The 22,950-nt window shown below is 51.0% G+C and overlaps 1 protein-coding gene across 2 annotated transcripts; it reads right to left on the bottom strand.

Annotated features, from left to right (window-relative positions):
- Positions 1-13,558: 13,558 nt before the first annotated feature.
- On the bottom strand, positions 13,559-22,772 carry TMEM53 (transmembrane protein 53). Of its 2 annotated transcripts, XM_073357943.1 has the most exons (3): positions 22,669-22,772; positions 17,845-17,957; positions 13,559-14,362 (listed from the first exon to the last, which is right to left on the bottom strand). In XM_073357943.1, exons 1-3 carry the CDS (start codon positions 22,721-22,723, stop codon positions 13,706-13,708), a joined length of 825 nt encoding a protein of 274 aa, XP_073214044.1. In that variant the 5' UTR covers positions 22,724-22,772; the 3' UTR covers positions 13,559-13,705. The 2 variants fall into 2 exon arrangements, with proteins under 2 accessions (XP_073214044.1, XP_073214045.1); XM_073357944.1 differs by lacking the exons at positions 17,845-17,957; positions 22,669-22,772 and adding an exon at positions 16,780-17,833.
- Positions 22,773-22,950: the final 178 nt, after the last annotated feature.

Genomic DNA, 22,950 nt, shown 5'->3' with positions numbered 1-22,950 from the left:
AAAAGGTATTTCCTTTTATTAGTTTAAATTTTCCACATTTCAATTCCAATGAAAGTATCCCCTTGTTCTGGTGCTATGAGGCTGGGTGAATGCAAGCTCCTGATCGACCATCTCCAGAGCATTCGTTATTATCCTGGCCCCTTGTGTTCATGTCTTCTCTAAGTTAAACAATCCCAGTCTTCTCCCCTATTTTGGAACAACCCCACCTTTCTTATTCTCTGTGGTGGCTATGCAGGCCCAATCACCTGTGTGACATGAAAGCTTCCCAACTCTCACCCAGTTCAAAGCCACCCCCCCGAAACCTGCCCTACCACTTTTGCAACCTATGCACAGTTCCTGTTAGGCAGTGCACAGAGCACCCACTGCAGGTGGTTGTCCTCAGGACATGTGGGTAGCGTGTGGGCCTGGAAAAGAAGGCCCTCTTATGTTTTATTTGCCTCTCATAAACCTTTTCGGTTTCAGCCTGCAAACATGACATCTATAGTGCTCTGTTGCCACGGAGCTACTCAGATGCAAAGGGAAAGCACATGACCTCGCAAGAGTCACCGGAGGAATGTTATCAAACTTTCTTTTACGTCTGACTTGCAGAAAAATTGATTACACAGTAGTATCAACATCAGTCACACTGTCGCAGACAGGAGGAATAGGTGTAGTGCTGCCACCCGTTGCTCATTTCTTGGAATGGCAGGCATCTTTTTCATAAAGTGCCACTATTTATAGTACACGTCTATCCTACCTGGGTTCTCCTGCCTCCTTCACCACTGTATCTGAGCACCTTCCAGCTGTGCGTTAAGCAACGTGATGAAGATCTGCCATGTTTGGCTCATTCTTTCTCTAATCCTCTCCACGGGAGACAAGGTGTGTGCGCGGGAGGGCCTTGTTTTGTTGGGAGGCGGGTTATGGAGGTTTTTTGGTCCTCCATGATTTATCTTTTTTAAATTATTTATATATCCCCAATGGCATGGATGGAGCTTTCCAGACACATGTGAAGACTGGGCCCCAGTCTACAGAGTTTACAGGCCAAATAAATAGACAAAAGACAGTTTGGAGGAGAGGAAGGGAACGCATCAGAAGACCTTTCAAAATTCCTTTCCTAGTTGTGTGCATAGTTTAACTCTTGCCTATTTACCTTATTTTAAATCCTGCCTCTGTAACAATCTTTCCACCACTTCAAAACTTAATCCATTTTTTATGCTTACTACAGTCTCTACAGCGCATGCTCTGCTGGTTTCATGGAAATTGACAGAGCTTTAGGTTCTGATCAAGTAAAGTACTCATGCACATGCTTAACTTGACTTCACATGCCTTCAGTTAAGCACATGTTTACGTGTTTTGCTGGATCTTGATCTTATATCAAAACAATGATAACCATGAGAACAGTGATCTCAAAAAATGTTTGTGCATGCAATATATGGTTATAAATTCCAGGGTCTGTTAGTTATTGGATGATACCATTATTGTAAATGTAGAATATTAAGTTAGGTCCATGGAAATTCCCTTTGTCCAACTTCAGCTGAGCTTTAACATTTATACATCGCATCATCACATCAAATAAAGAAATGTGAACTGAATCGCCCATCCACCTCTCCCACACAAAAGCTTGGGTGAATGTGGTGGTCGTCAAATGTGAAAGGCCAGCAGCACACATTAGGAGAACCTTTTACATAGGTAATTCCCAGAGAACAGCTCTTGCCATTGCATTTCCATTCTGTTCTGCACGCCCCCTACTGTCCCAGTTCTGTGGCTTGGTGGGGCAAGGCTGGCCATTTGTGCCAAATTCTGCAGTGACTTTTGGTGTGGACCAATGGCCACTAATGTCTGGCTTGACATTATTTCCCTGGTAATCTGGGAAATATCACCCTGGTCTGCAGAGTATAAAAGGAATAACCACCCCGGAACCCCTAAGTGCTCTAATGGGTCAGTGTCCTCTCAGAAGCAATCCCCTTTAGGACTAGAATTTGCAATACACTGGTCAAGGTTGAGAGTTTATATAGCTAGTCACTGTGGGTTACATACTGCAATGAAAGTATATATCCATTTTTACCACACTAAACTTTCTTCAGTTGACAGGTTTTCTAACTTCATTACTGGCTGTAAAGGAAAAGCCACACAAGGGAAGATTGGCTGAATAGACAGCCAACCTAACAACAGAGACAAGCTTGTTGTGATTTATGTACCTGCAGGCGTGCACTTGTGAAATTAATCAAAATTGGACCATCTGCATTACTGTCATTAACCTCTAGAGGGCTCCAGGCTCCCTCGCTTGCTACCACAGACCTGATTTGATGGGTTGGATCTGGAGGTGAATCAAAAAAAAAAAGGAGTACTTGCGGCACCTTAGAGACTAACCAATTTATTTGAGCAAAGACTTTCCACAGTATGCATCCAATGAAGTGAGCTGTAGCTCACGAAAACTTATGCTCAAATAAATTGATTAGTCTCTAACGTGCCACAAGTCCTCCTTTTCTTTTTGCGAATACAGACTAAGGGTATGTCTACACTATGGAATAAGGTCGAATTTATAGAAGTCGTTTTTTTAGAAATCGGTTTTATATATTCGAGTGTGTGTGTCCCCACAGAAAATGCTCTAAGTGCATTAAGTGCATTAACTCGGCAGAGAGCTTCCACAGTACCGAGGCTAGAGTCGACTTCCGGAGCGTTGCACTGTGGGTAGCTATCCCACAGTTCCTGCAGTCTCCGCTGCCCATTGGAATTCTGGGTTGAGATCCCAATGCCTGATGGGGCTAAAACATTGTCGCGGTTGGTTCTGGGTACATATCGTCAGGCCCCCGTTCCCTCCCTCCCTCCGTGAAAGCAAGGGCAGACAATCGTTTCGCACCTTTTTTCCTGAGTTACCTGTGCAGACGCCATACCACGGCAAGCATGAAGCCCGCTCAGGTAACCGTCACCGTATGTCTCCTGGGTGCTGGCAGACATGGTACGGCATTGCTACACAGTAGCAGCAACCCATTGCCTTCTGGCAGCAGGCGGTGCAATACGACTGGTAGCTGTCATTGTTGTGTCCAAGGTGCTCCTGGCCACGTCGGCTGGGAACGCCTGGGCAGACATGGGTGCAGGGACTAAATTTGGAGTGACTTGACCAGGTCATTCTCTTTAGTCCTGCAGTCAGTCCTATTGAACCGTCTTATGGTGAGCAGGCAAGAGATGAGGATGGCTAGCAGTCGTATTGTACCATCTTCTGCCGGGCAGGCAAGAGATGAGGATGGCTAGCAGTCGTACTGTACCATCTTCTGCCAAGCAGCCATGAGATGTGGCTGGCATGCAGTCCTTCTGCACCGTCTGCTGCCAGCCAAAGATGTAAAAGATAGATGGAGTGGATCAAAACAAGAAATAGACCAGATTTGTTTTGTACTCATTTGCCTCCTCCCCCGTCTAGGGGACTCATTCCTCTAGGTCACACTGCAGTCGCTCACAGGGAAGGTGCAGCGAGGTAAATCTAGCCATGTATCAATCAGAGGCCAGACTAACCTCCTTGTTCCAATAAGAACAATAACTTAGGTGCACCATTTCTTATTGGAACCCTCCGTGAAGTCCTGCCTGAAATACTCCTTGATGTAAAGACACCCCCTTTGTTGATTTTAGCTCCCTGAAGCCAATCCTGTAAGCCGTGTTGTCAGTCGCCCCTCCCTCCATCAGAGCAACAGCGGACGCCATATCAAGGCAAGCATGGAGGCCGCTCAGCTCACTTTGGCAATTAGGAGCACATTAAACACCACACGCATTATCCAGCAGTATATGCAGCACCAGAACCTGGCAGAGCGATACCAGGCAAGGAGACGACGTCAGCGCGGTCACGTGAGTGATCAGGACATGGACACAGATTTCTCTGAAAGCATGGGCCCTGCCAATGCATGCATCATGGTGCTAATGGGGCAGGTTCATGCTGTGGAACGCCGATTCTGGGCTCGGGAAACAAGCACAGACTGGTGGGACCGCATAGTGTTGCAGGTCTGGGATGATTCCCAGTGGCTGCGAAACTTTCACATGCGTAAGGGCACTTTCATGGAACTTTGTGATTTGCTTTCCCCTACCCTGAAGAGCATGAATATCAAGATGAGAGCAGCCCTCACAGATGAGAAGCGAGTGGCGATAGCCCTGTGGAAGCTTGTAACACCAGACAGCTACCGGTCAGTTGGGAATCAATTTGGAGTGGGCAAATCTACTGTGGGGGCTGCTGTGATGCAAGTAGCCCACGCAATCAAACATCTGCTGATATCAAGGGTAGTGACCCTGGGAAATGTGCAGGTCATAGTGGATGGCTTTGCTGTAATGGGATTCCCTAACTGTGGTGGGGCCATAGACAGAACCCATATCCCTATCTTGGCACCGGAGCACCAAGCCGCCGAGTACATAAACCGCAAGGGGTACTTTTCGATAGTGCTGCAAGCTCTGGTGGATCACAAGGGATGTTTCACCAACATCAACGTGGGATGGCCGGGAAAGGTACATGACGCTCGCATCTTCAGGAACTCTGGTCTGTTTCAAAAGCTGCAGGAAGGGACTTTATTCCCAGACCAGAAAATAACTGTTGGGGATGTTGAAATGCCTATACGTATCCTTGGGGACCCAGCCTACCCCTTAATGCCATGGCTCATGAAGCCGTACACAGGCAGCCTGGACAGTAGTCAGGAGCTGTTCAACTACAGGCTGAGCAAGTGCAGAATGGTGGTAGAATGTGCATTTGGACGTTTAAAGGCGCGCTGGCGCAGTTTACTGACTCGCTTAGACTTCAGCGAAACCAATATTCCCACTGTTATTACTGCTTGCTGTGTGCTCCACAATATCTGTGAGAGTAAGGGGGAGACGTTTATGGCGGGGTGGGAGGTTGAGGCAAATCGCCTGGCTGCTGGTTACGCGCAGCCAGACACCAGGGTGGTTAGAAGAGCACAGGAGGGTGCGGTACGCATCAGAGAAGCTTTGAAAACCAGTTTCATGACTGGCCAGGCTACGGTGTGAAAGTTCTGTTTGTTTCTACTTGATGAAACCCCCCGCCCCTTGGTTCACTCTACTTCCCTGTAAGCTAACCACCCTCCCCTCTTCCCTTCGATCACCGCTTGCAGAGGCAATAAAGTCATTGTTGCTTAACATTCATGCATTCTTTATTCATTCATCACACAAGTAGGGGGATGACTACCAAGGTAGCCCAGGAGGGGTAGTGGAGGAGGGAAGGAAAATGCCACACAGCACTTTAAAAGTTTACAACTTTAAAATTTATTGAATGCCAGCCTTCTTTTTTTTGGGCAATCCTCTGTGGCGGAGTGGCTGGTTGGCCGGTGGCCCCTCCACCGCATTCTTGGGCGTCTGGGTGTGGAGGCTATGGAACTTGGGGAGGAGGGCGGTTGGTTACACAGGGGCTGTAGTGGCAGTCTGTGCTCCAGCTGTCTTTGCTGCAGCTCAACCATACACTGGAGCATACTGGTTTGGTCCTCCAGCAGCCTCAGCATTGAATCCTGCCTCCTCTCATCACGCTGCCGCCACATTTGAGCTTCAGCCCCGTCTTCAGCCCGCCACTTACTCTCTTCAGCCCGCCACCTCTCCTCCCGGTCATTTTGTGCTTTCCTGCACTCTGACATTATTTGCCTCCACGCATTCGTCTGTGCTCTGTCAGTGCGGGAGGACAGCATGAGCTTGGAAAACATTTCAAGTGCGTTTTTTTTTTCTTTCTAATCTTCACTAGCCTCTGGGAAGGAGAAGATCCTGTGATCATTGAAACACATGCAGCTGGTGGAGAAAAAAAAAGGGACAGCGGTATTTAAAAAGACATTTTATAAAACAGTGGCTACACTCTTTCAGGGTAAACCTTGCTGTTAACATTACATACATAGCACATGTGCTTTCGTTACAAGGTCGCATTTTGCCTCCCCCCACCGCGTGGCTACCCCCTCAACCCTCCCCGTGGCTAACAGCGGGGAACATTTCTGTTTAGCCACAGGCAAACAGCCCAGCAGGAACGGGCTCCTCTGAGTGTCCCCTGAAGAAAAGCACTCTATTTCAACCAGGTGACCATGAATTATATCTCACTCTCCTGAGGATAACACAGAGAGATAAAGAACGGATGTTGTTTGAACACCAGCAAACATACACTGCAATGCTTTGTTGTACAATGATTCCCGAGTACGTGTTACTGGCCTGGAGTGGTAAAGTGTCCTACCATGAAGGATGCAATAAGGCTGCCCTCCCCAGAAACCTTTTGCAAAGGCTTTGGGAGTACATCCAGGAGAGCCGGGAATGCCAGGGCAAAGTAATCCTTTCACATGCTTGCTTTTAAACCATGTATAGTATTTTAAAAGGTACACTCACCAGAGGTCCCTTCTCCGCCTGCTGGGTCCAGGAGGCAGCCTTGGGTGGGTTCGGGGTACTGGCTCCAGGTCCAGGGTGAGAAACAGTTCCTGACTGTCAGGAAAACCGGTTTCTCCGCTTGCTTGCTGTGAGCTATCTACAACCGCATCATCAATCATCATCTTCTTCATCCCCAAAACCTGCTTTCGTGTTGCCTCCACCTCCATTGAAGGAGTCAAACAACATGGCTGGGGTAGTGGTGGCTGAACCCCCTAAAATGGCATGCAGCTCATCATAGAAGCGGCATGTTTGGGGCTCTGACCCAGAGCGGCCGTTCGCCTCTCTGGTTTTCTGGTAGGCTTGCCTCAGCTCCTTAAGTTTCACGTGGCACTGCTTCGGGTCCCTGTTATGGCCTCTGTCCTTCATGCCCTGGGAGATTTTGACAAAGGTTTTGGCATTTCGAAAACTGGAACGGAGTTCTGATAGCACAGATTCCTCTCCCCAAACAGCGATCAGATCCCATACCTCCCGTTCGGTCCATGCTGGAGATCTTTCGCAATTCTGGGACTCCATCATGGTCACCTCTGCTGATGAGCTCTGCATGGTCACCTGCAGCTTGCCACGCTGGCCAAACAGGAAATGAGATTCAAAAGTTCGCGGTTCTTTTCCTGTCTACCTGGCCAGTGCATCTGAGTTGAGAGTGCTGTCCAGAGCGGTCACAATGGAGCACTCTGGGATAGCTCCCGGAGGCCAATACCATCGAATTGTGTCCACAGTACCCCAAATTCGAGCCGGCAAGGCCGATTTAAGCACTAATCCACTTGTCAGGGGTGGAGTAAGGAAATCGATTTTAAGAGCCCTTTAAGTCGAAATAAAGGGCTTCATCCTGTGGACGGGTGCAGGTTTACATCGATTTAACGCTGCTAAATTCGACCTAAAGTCCTAGTGTAGACCAGGGCTAATACGGCTGATACTCTGAAACCAGGTGGATCAAGTCTAGTGAAAATAATTGTTTTGTTTTTTAGTTTGTAGGTAAATTTGGAGCTCGTGACACTCACTACTCCTTATCTTGTAAAACCAGCTAGGGCCAGCTTCACAAGGGAGTTTTAAGTGGCATTCCCTGCTTTGGGAATCCCCATGGGACTTAAGCATGGGTCAGGAGCAGCCGCATGCAAGACCCCAGTGGCTGCATGCATGCCCACTAGCAGAAATGTAGGGGCCTAGGGGACTTTACCTGTGGAAACTTAGGCACAGAGGAAATTTAGGTGCCTGCAGGGTTCGGCAGTAGCTAAGCAAGGGTTTTGTGAATGCCAGTGGCATCTAACAGTTGTTTTTAGGCCCCTAAAGAGATAGTTGGGCACCAAAGTCCCCTTTGTGACCAGGGCCTCTACTGTGAAGGCTTCACCCCTTAGCCCTGACCTGCAATACCCCCACACTAGTCTAGTGCCAGGATCTTCCAGCTCTGCAAACACGCCTGCATCTGGACCTCCCATTCCAATGTTGGGCTTCCCTCTAGCACATTAGTCCTTAATTTTAAATAGGGCTCATTAATCATGGAAATTCATGTAAATAGATTTCAGCAGTTTTCTCTAATAGACAATACAGCAGCCAAATAGTTGGTTTAGTGCTGCCACCTGCTGGCCATGTTGTGGAATAGCCACACAAATAGATGCTCCACAATGTTCAGTTGTCAAATCCGCGTACTACATTTCCCACTCACTGTGATTGTATTAATTCATGAGGTGTGCTCAGTGGAATGTGCTTACATGTTTCTATAAAAGCTATGCCTCCAGAAGCCACTGCTGAGGCAAGTGATAGTTTAATAACCTTTCTTTAATATCTCTGTTCCTTAAGAGGGAGCTTTTACAATTCTGCAACTCTTTGGTTTGATGTTCAGAAACAAAAATACAGCCTTGGCTATGTGGATTCCCCTGATGAACAAGAATGCTAGAGAAAGCAGCTTGCTACCAAAAGAACACTGCATATGCAGATCGGCTTCTTGACTGTTTTTGGCATCTAAAGTTAAAAATACACCATAAACAAATGTTCCGGTCTATACACTCCACTGAAGACATTGTTCGGGATACAGGCAGGAGGGTTTAGTTATGTCCAAGTTTCACAAGCAGAATGGGAGGAAAAATCTGAGCTGAAGACTTCTGAAGGGGAAAAAGATAATCCAAATCACAGAAAAATATACCCCAATGCTGGGAGAAAACTACCTATTAAAAAAATTGTAACAAGCTCATTAAAATTAATCCAATTAAGTCAGCACTTGAGTGTCACCTTTCCAGTTAATTCACACACTGCTTATACACAAAATGTAAGGACAGGGTTGTGTTGCTACATAGTTTGTTGTTCTTTTCCTTCATAGTTCACATAAAAGCAACCTCATTTTCCCTCCTGCCGTCTCAGGGATTGGTAACAACCCATGATATATTGATACTTTTTTAAAAGTGCAAGTTGTTCTCTCCAGATTGATTTTAGAGTGTTCCATTGCCACTGGACCCTGCATTCTTCCTTCCCATTGCACCTGCTTGCAATGCTGGGGGGAGGGAGAGGGGGGAAGAGGGGAAAAATGTACTGACAGGCCCTGCTTTTATCTCCACCAATAGCTCAACAGCTGGAAACGTGATGCTACAATCTGCTTCTCCATTAGGAAGAAGGAATGAGTTTTTAGTATTTGTGTTAGACTGGATTCACTGGACAGACTCTACATTAGGGGTCGGCAACCTTTCAGAAGCGGCGTGCCTAATCTTCATTTATTCACTCTAATTTAAGGTTTCGCGTGCCAGTCATACATTTTAACATTTTTAGAAGGTCTCTCTCTCTAAGTCTATATTATGTAACTAAACTATTGTCCTATGTAAAGTAAACAAGGTTTTAAAAATGTTTAAGAAGCGTCATTTAAAATTAAATTAAAATTAAGATCAGTTTAGCGCAGTGGTTCTTAACCTGGGGTGCGAGACGCCCTTTGTGGGGGTGCAAGACGCGAGATTTTTTTAGAAGGTAAATCATCGAAAACACAAATTAAGCACAGGCACGTAAGTACAAGTACTTTGCTTCATCAAAACCTATGTCTTTATTATACATTTTTTAACAATTACTATAATATACAAAGTTTTCAAGTTTTCAAGCTAATTGTAGTGTAATTTTTGATAAGGGGGGAGAGAACATATTTTGAGAACTCCAGACTGTCAGCGGGATGAGCGGGGACAGGTGTAGTGTATTAAATTGCTCCCCATAGGAATGCGCTACTTATGGTGTACTAATTACAGGGTGGCCAGTCCAGGTGCTCTGAGTGGCATGGTAAGGGGATGGGGAACAGGGACAGTTGGATAGGCGTGGGAGTGCCGGGGGGCCGCTCAGGGGCGTGGGTAGGGGTCGGGGCAGTCACAGGCAGCCAGGAGACAAGGAGCGGGGGGTTGGATGGGTGGAGGATTCTGAGGCAGGCAGTCGGGGCAGGGGGTCCCGGGAGGGGGTGGTCAGGGGACAAGGAGTGTGTGGGGGGGGGGGGTTTGGATGGGTCAGCGGGTGGGAAGTAGGAGGGGGCGGATAGGGGGCAGGCTGTTTGGGGAGGCACAGCCTTCCCTTCCCTGGTGTACTGTATTAAATTGCTCCCCATAGGAATGCGTTACTTACAGTGTACTACTTACGGCTGACAGTCCTGGTGTTTTGCAAGTAGCACATTCCTACAGGAAGAAATTTAATACACTACGCCGGCAGACAAAACCCCAGATGGCGAGCTGAGCGGCTCAGCCCACCGCCGGTCTGGGGTTCCGTCCGCCAGCTCCTGCCAGCTGGGGTCCTGGCCGCCGGCCCCGCTCAGCCTGCTGCCGGCCTGGGGTTCCATTCACCCAGGCTAGCAGCAGGCTGAGCAGGGGCAGCGGCCGGGACCCTGGCTGGCAGAAGCGTGCCAGTAAAATCAGCACACGTGCAGCAGGTTGCCGACCCCTGCTCTAGAGCATGGTGACAGGCAGAAATGGTGACTCTCTTAAAAGTCATTGTAAGTTTGATATTTTATTTTCCTCTCTCATCTTTAATTCCTCATCACAGTATTAGGCTTTTGGGGTCAGTTTAACAGAGGAGATTCAGGAAACATGCAAACAGTCATGTACATGTCAAAAGACGACTTAGAAGGACTCCCCAGTTCTACTGTATGGCCTCTCTGAGCTGTTTGGGAAGCTGAAAATAGCTGCAGTTGGACTGTTGTTTCTGCTTGCAAACTGAGGCAGATTGTAAAATACATTATAAACGGTATTAATCCATTTCTAAATCCCCATTTCAAGTGCATTTGAATAAGCATTTCCTCCCAACCCTGCTACTGGACTCTCAGTGAAATGACAGGGTACTACTCTGCTCTGATTCACATTTGTGGGGTTGCAGAGGAGGAAAGTAATGACATTACAAAGCGACTCTTGCTGGGGGAACAACTCATGAACATCCCATAGTCAGCATGATTGCTGTATGCAGGAGGGGAGGCTGCACAGAAAACCACAGGGACGAACTGTGTCTTCAGGCAGCTGTACAGGTGTTCACAGGGCACTGGATCCTTCGCGGGACAAGCATCATTTCAGAGGCCCCAGATTAGATCATGCTGTGCTGGAAAGTGGCAGGCTTTTCCAGGGTTATAATTCAATCTACCCCCTACCCTCCCAAAAAGCCAAGATCCATAAACACACAAAGTCAGATCAGTTAGAATTCAACCAATTCAACCTTCGTATATTGTAGTATAGTCCTTCCCCTACTTTAACCCCTCACTCCCCCTCCACAGAAGAAAACCCGAACAGGATGTTTTCTAGCTTGGCTCATCCCATCAAACATGTCTGTACAGGGAGTAAGCAACACACTCTGAAGTGTTCGCGTGTGTAGATTAGTCTACAAATCTTCTGGAATGTGAGCAATGATGCTAGTTGGTAATGAAGGCTCTCCCCTAGAGGATCAAAGAGAAAGCAGTTTCTGAAAGACCCAGGAAATTTGGGCACAGGAGGTGAGATAGAACTCGGGGTTACAGATACTCAAAGTGACCGCCCTGCACTCCTGGGCACACACCTTAACAGACTGGTAAATCTACACAGCAACACACAGCTACTCACCCAATGATTTCAACAATGAGAGGGAAGCGTCAGGGGAGAGGAACAAAGACCAGACACTGAGACATGTTAGATATTTCACAGATAAAGCTTTAAATTAACTCAGCTACAGGGATTTGAGCCATCCAGCAAGGGAGCAGCCCCTTGGCCATTCTGCCCCAGCCCCTATTAAATAGAACCAGGCTGACACATTGGGGTGCAGTTACCTACACTGGGCTTTCGGAGACACTGTGTTTGATTGCTGTAGCTGATCTCCAGCTAGGAGTAGGGCTGAGGTGCAGTGCCTTGAGGGCGCAGACAGAGAGGGACCTGCATTGGTCTGCCCTATTAAAGACTCTGCCAAGAGTCTCATTCTGTCCTCGTCAATGTGACTATATGCACAGCTGAGAGCAGAGGGGTGTAAATAGAAGAGTGGGGGGAGTGGGAGAATGAGGTGACACTGCAGAGCTTCAGCTGACTCAACGGTGGGCTGGAGGAAGCAGCAGAGAAAAAAAAAAAAAACCTAGGCTAAGCGGAGAGCCCTGGCTGCTAGGGACACCACAGAATTGCTCCAGTGTAACAAGATGGAGCATGGATGGTGACGTAAGTTACACGCCCAGAACTACGAAGTGGAGGGCAGCAGGGAAAGGGGAAAGAGGGTATAAGAAGGGGGATGTAGTGCTCCCCAGTCACATTAATTCACTCCTTTCTCTGGCCTCCTATGGTGAAAGCCCACCCCCATGAAAGCTCCTGGCAACCCTCCCATTGTCTTCAGCAGGGACAGGATTTTACCCCTATTATGTAAGTTATATTAATTTAGACTCTCTTGACTCTACTTAGCACCATCACCTCCGACCAGCCCAACAACCGATTTGGAGGCTTCAGACATCCAGCTGTGTACTAGATGCCTAGAAATCAGCAATTCTGTGTCTCCAAGCTCTGGGGAAGGGTGGTGGAATCACAGAATATCAGGGTTGGAAGAGACCTCAGGAGGTCATCTAGTCCAACCCCCTCATCAAAGCAGGACCAATCCCCAACTAAATCATCCCAGCCAGGGCTTTGTCAAGCCTGACCTTAAAAATTTCTAAGGAAAGGAATTCCACCACCTCCCTAGGTAACGCATTCCAGTGTTTCACCACCCTCCTAGTGAAAAAGTTTTTCCTAATATCCAACCTAAATCTCCCCCAATGCAACTTGAGACCATTACTGCTTGTTCTGTCATCTGCTACCGCTGAGAACAGTCTAGAGCCATCCTCTTTGGAACCCCCTTTCAGGTAGTTGAAAGCAGCTATCAAATCCCCCCTCATTCTTCTCTTCCGCAGACTAAACAATCCCAGTTCCCTCAGCCTCTCCTCATACGTCATGTGTTCCAGTCTCCTAATCATTTTTGTTGCCCTCCGCAGGACTCTTTCCAATTTTTCCACATCCTTCTTGTAGTGTGGGGCCCAAAACTGGACACAGTACTCCAGATGAGGCCTCACCAATGTTGAATAGAGGGGAACGATCACGTCCCTCGATCTGCTGGCAATGCCCCTACATATACATCCCAAAATGCCATTGGCCTTCTTGGCAACAAGGGCACACTGTTGACTCATATCCAGCTTCTCGTCCACTGTAACCCTTAGGTCCTTTTCTGTAGGACTGCTGCCTAGCCATTCGGTCCCTAGTCTGTAGCGGTGCATGGGGTTCTTCCGTCCTAAGTGCAGGACTCTGCACTTGTCCTTGTTGAACCTCATCAGATTTCTTCTGGCCCAGTCCTCTAATTTGTCTAGGGCCCTCTGTATCCTATCCCTACTCTCCAGCATATCTACCTCTCCTCCCAGTTTAGTGTCACCTGCAAACTTGCTGAGGGTGCAATCCACACCATCCTCCAGATCATTTATGAAGATATTGAACAAAACCAGCCCGAGGACCGACCCTTGAGGCACTCCACTTGATACTGGCTGCCAACTAGACATGGAGCCATTGATCACTACCCGTTGAGTCTGACAATCTAGCCAACTTTCTATCCACCTTATAGTCCATTCATCCAGCCCATACTACTTTAACTTTCTGGCAAGAATACTATGGGAGACTGTGTCAAAAGCTTTGCTAAAGTCAAGGAACAACACGTCCACCGCTTTCCCCTCTTCCACAGGGCTAGTTATCTTGTCATAGAAGGCAATTAGATTAGTCAGGCATAACTTGCCCTTGGTGAATCAGGATTTTATTATGAGCAGAGAGATGCTGAAGAAAGAGACAGAGAGCACAGTTTGTTTCTGGTATGATCCCAGTGAAGAGGGAGCATCTGCTGGGGGTCTTTACACAGGCACTTGCTATCTCTGCCTTGGTGAACACTACGCACGTCCAGCGCAGTCATACATGAAAGAGGTGCAGAGGCTCATGTAATAGGAGGGATATGCCAGCAAGTGACTCACATGAGCAGAGTCTGAGAAGTCCACAGCTCTCACTGCAACATTGTGCTGCCGCCGGGCCTCGATCATGTGCTCTATGTCACTGGCCAGGATGATTCTGTCACCCTTGGAGTAGAGGTAGAGCTCGGGCCACCTCGAAGGCCCCTTCAGCAGGGCGTCATAATGGATCTCATGGAAGAAGCGAGTCACTGGATACATCAGGATCCGCAGCACCACCACCAGGATGGCGAAGACAAGCAGGAGGCAATACTTGAGCAGCACGTTAGTTGATCCCAAGACAACTGCCAAGGCACGCAGAGTCCCCGTCAAGTTTCTTCTGCCCGGGGAGCTATCAAAAATGGTGCCCACCACCTTGAGGTTGCTGAATTGCCCGTGCATGTGGATAAGCTCTAGGATGTAGCGGTAAAGCATGACCCCGCCATTGCTGAACACATGAAACAGCAGGGGTTTCTTTTCAATTTTATAGTCAAAGAGCAGCTCCAGGAGCTTTCTAGCTTGGGTCTGGAGGGACCTGATGCCAAAGCTGTCTGCGAAAAACACCATCTTCCATGGAGCTGTGTAGCGGATAACTGTGCACCCCTGGGAGGAACAGAGAGAGAGACCCATCAAGGGCTGTATGTTACATAGAAAGGCAAGCTCCTTCAGGATCCTAATCTGCCACTGTGTTCATAGCACTTGCCCTGTAGGAAAGAGCAATGGTCCCCTCTTCCTGAATTAGGAATTGGCCAGGGCTGGCTCACCATTAGTGTATCTTTAGTATAACATCATCCACAACATTGGTGAAGAAGAAGGAATTTCCTCCCGTCCCTGGCTGGTGATCATTTGGGCCCAGTAGCATCAGGACCCGGTAATACTTATCCCAGCCAAGATCCTCTATAGAAGCCATTTTTATGGGTGGCCTTTTTTGAAGCTTGCTAACCTATAACTATTTGATCAGATGGGGGAGAGATGGGGGTGTCACAGTAGATTCCACTTAAAAGCCACCTTGATATTGACAACTTCTGGTTAATAGCAACATTTGGCCAAGAACCAATCGCGTTCCATTGACTTTAATGTTAATGGGATTTGGATATTGGTAATACCATGCTGATTATTAACAACATGTTTTAGAAGAAAGACCCCAACTGGAGGCAGGTTTGCAAGGTTGCAGCCAGGGAAGGAAGTGCTGGGACATACCTTCCCTCACTGCAGCCCTGCAAACCTGCCTCCAGCCAGCACTCACCCTGTCCTTGTGCTTCCTTCTAGGGCAGTGCCCTGAAAACCTACCTGTGTCCAGGGTCAGCACAGGAGGTAAGGGGCTGTGGGCAGGGAAGGAGTGGGGGATGCAGCCCAGACACCAGAGCTGCACAGTACCTCTCCCTGCACCCAGGGAAGGAAGCACTAGGACATGCTGAACCCCAACCCACAGGGAATTCAAGGAGAGAGACCCTCCGTGCCCCATTCCCTGTAGAAAGCCCCCACATCTGTGCTGCAGCCCCCTCTCTGCTGCTGCCCTGCCCACATGCAGGGAAGATCTATCCCAGTGTTTCATTCCCTGGCTGCAACCCTGCAAAGTTGCTTTCCACTTATTACCAACTGACGGATAACGGCAGCTTTTGCTGGTAACTGAGGAACTGTTAATAAGCGGAACCATGTACCAAAGAGCTTAGGGCGCTTGGCTACATAGCGAAGCCCCCACATTTAGATATATGCACTGTATTACTCTTTACTAATGGTAGGTTTTAATGATGTCAGGCACCCAGGTGCTGAAGCAATGGGCCCCCACAGAAGTTTCTATATAAATGCTAGCTGTAGTAGCACTCCATCTTTTACATTAGCTCAGCAAAGGCATTTATTGGCATTTCTGCTTGAGAAATGCAGAGAAAAGGCATTCAAACAGCTATGTTCAGAGGAGATTGGGGAGAAGGGAGGAAGAAATCTTCACCTATTCTAATAGATTTAAAAGCATCTGGGTTTTGCATTCATACTTCCTAGAGGAAGGAAGGTCCACCCACATCCCTATTAGAACCCTACACATCCCTTCACTTCCCCTGGATTTCCTACCCTCAAGGGTCTGCATCCTGCCCATCCTCCTTCTGGCCAAGGAGGACTTGCCAAGTGTCCCACAGCAGCATGTCAACAATCCTCAGTAGACCAGCAGGGGTGCCTGATGGCCCCATGGCAATAAAAAGTACCGCATTATCCATCTTTTCCCACTGGCTGAGCATGCTGCCTCCACTGGGCTTCCCACCCACACAAAGCATGAGGCTGGCAGGGGAGCTGGGGTCTCCCACTTGGCATCGCAGAACACAAAACCATGATAATTATCAGGTGTACCCTCCCCCTTCAGTTTCTGAGTCCATAACCACCCTATGGCTTCAGCTTCATTTGTAAAGATTCAAAAAGTTCATTTAAGAGATCTTGGAATTAGGGAAATAAAACCCAATAATAATAAAAAAGCCAAGGTAACATAATCACTCAAGTAATTGCAGCTAAGCACACCAGAAAACAAACCCTCCCAAAAGCCTCCCGCATCTCGTCAACCCTCCAACACCTTATGATTTGAAACTTTTACTCATTGTATGAATAAATACAGCTGGGATAGTGGTTTCACTGAAACTATCTATCTGGAAAGCAGCATGCGGCAGGTGCAGTCTAGCTGGGGAGTTCAGCCCACAGAGGAAAATAAGTACATGACATAAAAACTACAACCCTCATATGGCACCACATGCAAATCAAATGTTCTGGTTTTGGGTGTTTGATATAATAAAAAAAATCCACAGAGTAAAAAATTAGTCAAAAACCCAATTTTCCATTAAAATGGCAATGGAAATTTTTCTCCCAGACACAGTTGTGTGGCTTAATCCTTGTAAAGTGCTAAATATTAATCATATAAGGGTCAGAAGGGCGTTCATTCTCCATGGCTCATTCCATCCTTAGAGTCTCTGTTAGGGTTGCTAAAAAGGGAACTAGGTAGGACTAAATGAAACTGTGTATTTTAGAATGCAGACACCTACCTTTCTGGCAACGGGACTGAGACACCAAATGCATTTCATATAGGATACTGAGCAGTTGCGGAATGCTGTGGCCAGTTGCAACTGAGCAGTGAAATGCTGTTACCAATCCTGAGACATCCAGTCACAAGTCATTCTGTACTAGAACACACTTTAATATATGATCTCACGTCAGGTTAAACATTAACAGTTCAGAGGAGGGCATGTGAGGCAGTCATGCTGGGTAGTATTCCAAGTAGAACTTTGGCATCTATCTTTGTAAAAAATTTGGAACCAAAACAAAGTCCATTCTCACATATTGCGAAAGAGATGAGAAATAATGGGCCTAGATTCCATTAGGTCCAAAAGCCATGCATTTTCCATCATTCCATAGACCAGCAAAGCAACATATTTTAAAAGGGGACTGAAAATGAGACAGACACTGTCAGAAACTTCCATTTCTAGGTCACTATACCAAATCCTGTCCAGGTTGGTAATGACTGAACATTGTTACCATCTGATGGCTGTTCCATAAATTGTGTGAAATGAGTTTAGGGGCATTAAATCAATCCCCAGTAGCCAGGCAACCTGATCACAAAAGCTATCAATAACCAGCACACTTGTTAGTCTCAGAAGAAAGGCCAGAGGCTGAATAAGCCATGGTTGAACTTGCCTTTGACCCTTAAAGTTGGCCCTGCCAGGTCTGTACAGATGTATGCAGCCTGTACTCACTGCCCATGTTATACATGTTCTGTGGATAAACGGAGGACAAAGATTTATACTGGTTTTCAAATCTTTAAGACTTCAGAAACTTTGAAAAAAGGCAAAAAATAATTCCTTTTAGGAAGCACTTCCTGCCTCTGTCGTACACATAACCAGGGTCTTAAAGACAGCGTGCAGAGAATGTCAACATGCTACTTGAACATCCAAGGAGCTTTCACACAAAAATAAGCCCAACACTTTCTTCTAGGGCTTCTCTGGAGTCATAAGAAGGGGTAAGGTCTTTTCACCAGAGTGCAGGGGAGAAAATTCCTCAGGTAGCCTTGCTACAGCTTTATATTGGCATAGAAAGATGAATGATGCACTCACCTTCTGATGGTAGATGGTGCTGTATTTCGCCAGGTGTCTATCACGGCAGCCAGCCCACCCCAGCAGAATTACCACAGGCAGGTTATTTGCGTTTCCCCTCTCTGGACTAGTGTCTGAAATAAACCAGAAGATTTTTAAAAATGAAACTGCCCTTCAGTCCACTAGAGTCAGAGCGAAATTGCGACCAAACTAGTTAATAAGGATAGTGGGTTTAACCCACCCCCGAGCCTGTAGTGCAGCTATTGTGCTGATAGGCTGCGGAAGGAATCCAGTTATCAGCTAGGATTGCCGTATTATTTGTGGTACAATACAATCAAGACTGGGGCCCTATTGTACTGGGCACAGTACCAAACATAAATGACAAATCTTGCCCCGAACAACTTCTAGTGTAAAGAAAGACAAAAGGCTACAGGCCAAGGTAGGACACAAATAAGGGGGTAAAGATGCTAAAAACTAGAAGCTCACATTATAAATGTTTCTAAAATTCAGGGTTCAAAAAAATCCATTTACCAGTGGCAAATTTTAGGTTTTTCCATCACCGTATGTGGAGGGAAACAGGCTCACTGATTTTTGGACAAATTTACATTTGCATTAAAAAAAAAATTTCCAGCTCAGTTGGTTACTTAAGGCTTGTCTACACATGGAGTTAGCTCTGATCCTTTGAAAGTGCGTTAAACTAAACAGGAACAAGGAACAAAATAAGAGTGTTTACATGAGGAGTTAATCAGGAATAACTCTATGTGTAGACAAGCCCCAAAGATATTAGTTTTGTCTTGTTTTTAAGCTACCCCAATAGAGCTCTCGGTCCTTTAAAAAGACATAAAAAGAGATGGTAGTTGCCGCAAAGATTTTCCAACCTAATATCAGATGCAGTGGAATGAGAGTGACAGACACCAGCTGGAGAAGGACCTGGGCTATGGCAATAAGCTTACAGGTGACACTCTGGCCCTGCCCAGTGTTGTTTCCATACACAGACCATTCTGCCACAAATAACTGTTTCTGATTAACACTCCCAGGCACAAAGGAAAGGAGGACTTGTGGCACCTTAGAGACTAACCAATTTATTTGAGCATGAGCTTTCGTGAGCTACAGCTCACTTCATCGGATGCATACCGTGGAAACTGCAGCAGACTTTATATACACACAGAGAATATGAAACAATACCTCCTCCCACCCCACTGTCCTGCTGGTAATAGCTTATCTAAAGTGATAAGGCACAACAGAGGAAGTGATTTAGAGGAGGCGGGAGCCCTGTGTAAACCCAGCTCTCCCTGAAGCCACCAGGGAGCACAGCCCAGTATCCAAACAGGATTATTTTGCTAACAGGAATGTAAGATAGAAGGGTTAAGGGCAAATCCTGCAACAGCAACACCCCTGACGCTAAGCCCCCTAGGCTACTAGGGACAACACTGCACAGCCCCTGGGGACATCAAACACTCGCACCCCTCCTCCCGGGGCATCAGACACCTGCCTCCCCTCACCTATTCCTCCTGGGACATCAGACCCCCCCCTCACCTCACGCTGTCCCCCCTGGCATCAGACCCCCTCCACTTTGCCCTGTCCCCCCACCTCTTCCCCCCGGGGCATCAGACACCCCCTCACCTCGCCCTGCTCCCCCACCTCTTCCCCCCAGGGCATCAGACACCCACGCCCCTCACCTCACCCTGTCCCCCCCTCACCTCTTCCCCCCCGGGGCATCAGACACCCACCCCCCCAACCTCGCCCTGTCCCCCCCCACCTCTTCCCCCCAGGGCATCAGACACCCACCCCCCCCGACCGCGCCCTGTCCCCCCCCACCTCTTCCCCCCAGGGCATCAGACACCCACCCCCCCGACCTCGCCCTGTCCCCCCCCACCTCTTCCCCCCAGGGCATCAGACACCCACCCCCCCGACCTCGCCCTGTCCCCCCCCACCTCTTCCCCCCAGGGCATCAGACACCCACGCCCCTCACCTCACCCTGTCCCCCCCCCACCTCTTCCCCCCAGGGCATCAGACACCCACGCCCCTCACCTCACCCTGTCTCCCCCCCCACCTCTTCCCCCCGGGGCATCAGACACCCACGCCCCTCACCTCACCCTGTCCCCCCCCCACCTCTTCCCCCCGGGGCATCAGACACCCACGCCCCTCACCTCACAATGTCCCCCCCCCACCTCTTCCCCCCGGGGCATCAGACACCCACGCCCCTCACCTCACCCTGTCCCCCCCCACCTCTTCCCCCCGGGGCATCAGACACCCACGCCCCTCACCTCACCCTGTCCCCCCCCCACCTCTTCCCCCCGGGGCATCAGACACCCACCCCCCCCGACCTCGCCCTGTCCCCTCCCACCTCTTCCCCCCGGGGCATCAGACACCCACCCCCCCCGACCTCGCCCTGTCCCCCCCACCTCTTCCCCCCCAGGGCATCAGACACACACGCCCCTGACCTCGCCCTGTCCCCCCCCACCTCTTCCCCCCCAGGGCATCAGACACACATGCCCCTGACCTCGCCCTGTCCCCCCCCACCACTTCCCCCCCAGGGCATCAGACACACATGCCCCTGACCTCGCCCTGTCCCCCCCTCACCTCTTCCCCCCGGGGCATCAGACACCCACCCCCCCCAACCTCGCCCTGTCCCCCCCCACCTCTTCCCCCCCAGGGCATCAGACACACACGCCCCTGACCTCGCCCTCGCCCTGTCCCCCCCCCACCTCTTCCCCCCGGGGCATCAGACACCCACGCCCCTCACCTCACCCTGTCCCCCCCCACCTCTTCCCCCCGGGGCATCAGACACCCACCCCCCCCGACCTCGCCCTGTCCCCTCCCACCTCTTCCCCCCGGGGCATCAGACACCCACGCCCCTCACCTATTCCTCCTGGGACATCAGACCCCACCCTCACCTCACCCTGTCCCCCCTGGCATCAGACCCCCTCCACTTTGCCCTGTCCCCCCACCTCTTCCCCCCAGGGCATCAGACACCCACGCCCCTCACCTCACCCTGTCCCCCCCCACCTCTTCCCCCCAGGGCATCAGACACCCACCCCCCCCGACCTCGCCCTGTCCCCCCACCTCTTCCCCCCAGGGCATCAGACACCCACCACCCCCGACCTCGCTCTGTCCCCCCACCTCTTCCCCCCGGGGCATCAGACACCCACGCCCCTCACCTCACCCTGTCCCCCCCACCTCTTCCCCCCGGGGCATCAGACACACACGCCCCTCACCTCACCCTGTCCCCCCCCACCTCTTCCCCCCGGGGCATCAGACACACACGCCCCTCACCTCACCCTGTCCCCCCCCACCTCTTCCCCCCGGGGCATCAGACACCCACGCCCCTCACCTCACCCTGTCCCCCCCCACCTCTTCCCCCCCGGGGCATCAGACACCCACCCCCCTGACCTCGCCCTGTCCCCCCCCCCACCTCTTCCTCCCAGGGCATCAGACACCCACCCCCCCCGACCGCGCCGTCCCCCCCCACCTCTTCCCCCCAGGGCATCAGACACCCACCCCCCCGACCTCGCCCTGTCCCCCCCCACCTCTTCCCCCCAGGGCATCAGACACCCACGCCCCTCACCTCACCCTGTCCCTCCCCACCTCTTCCCCCCGGGGCATCAGACACACACGCCCCTCACCTCACCCTGTCCTCCCCCACCTCTTCCCCCCGGGGCATCAGACACACACGCCCCTCACCTCACCCTGTCCTCCCCCACCTCTTCCCCCAGGGGCATCAGATACCCACCCCCCCCGACCCTGCCCTGTCCCCTCCCACCTCTTCCCCCCAGGGCATCAGACACCCACCACCCCCGACCTCGCTCTGTCCCCCCACCTCTTCCCCCCGGGGCATCAGACACCCACGCCCCTCACCTCGCCCTGTCCCCTCCCACCTCTTCCTCCCAGGGCATCAGACACCCACCCCCCCGACCTCGCCCTGTCCCCCCCCACCTCTTCCCCCCAGGGCATCAGACACCCACGCCCCTCACCTCACCCTGTCCCCCCCCACCTCTTCCCCCCAGGGCATCAGACACCCACGCCCCTCACCTCACCCTGTCCCCCCCCCACCTCTTCCCCCCAGGGCATCAGACACCCACGCCCCTCACCTCACCCTGTCCCCCCCCACCTCTTCCCCCCCGGGGCATCAGACACCCACCCCCCTGACCTCGCCCTGTCCCCCCCCCCACCTCTTCCCCCCAGGGCATCAGACACCCACCCCCCCGACCTCGCCCTGTCCCCCCCCACCTCTTCCCCCCAGGGCATCAGACACCCACGCCCCTCACCTCACCCTGTCCTCCCCCACCTCTTCCCCCAGGGGCATCAGACACCCACCCCCCCCGACCCTGCCCTGTCCCCTCCCACCTCTTCCCCCCAGGGCATCAGACACCCACCCACCCCCGACCTCGCTCTGTCCCCCCACCTCTTCCCCCCAGGGCATCAGACACCCACCACCCCCGACCTCGCTCTGTCCCCCCCCCACCTCTTCCCCCCAGGGCATCAGACACCCACCCCCCCGACCTCGCCCTGTCCCCCCACCTCTTCCCCCCAGGGCATCAGACACCCACCCACCCCCGACCTCGCTCTGTCCCCCCACCTCTTCCCCCCAGGGCATCAGACACCCACCCCCCCGACCTCGCCCTGTCCCCCCACCTCTTCCCCCCAGGGCATCAGACACCCACCCCCCCGACCTCGCCCTGTCCCCCCACCTCTTCCCCCCAGGGCATCAGACACCCACCCACCCGACTTCGCCCTGCCCCCCCCACCTCACTCCTCCCCGCAGGGCCTCGGACACGCGCCGCCCCCCGGACCCGCCGCGCCCGCGAGGACCCTGGGGACCCCACCCCCCGGCCAGCCCCGTACCCGGCCAGCCCCCCGGCGGCAGCTCGATGGTATAGTCCAGCTCCCTGGCCCCCATGCTCGGACGCGCTGAGGAGATCGCAGCCCCACCCTCGGACCGAAGCGCCCGCCCCCCACAGCGGAAGTGACGGCCCTCTCCTGGACCGCCAGCCAATCGGAGCGCTCAAGGGCCACGCCCTGTGACCTCACATCCTAGCAACGCGCCTCTCACGGGCAAAGAGAACCCGCGCCCCTAGCAACCGCTCTCTCTCCAGCGCCCCGCCCACCGGATCGGAATGAGGCTCT

The sequence above is a fragment of the Lepidochelys kempii genome, chromosome 8 (assembly GCF_965140265.1).
Source record: "Lepidochelys kempii isolate rLepKem1 chromosome 8, rLepKem1.hap2, whole genome shotgun sequence".
In the NCBI taxonomy this organism is placed as follows: Eukaryota; Metazoa; Chordata; order Testudines; family Cheloniidae; genus Lepidochelys; species Lepidochelys kempii.
This window is presented reverse-complemented; position numbering and strand designations above follow the sequence as displayed.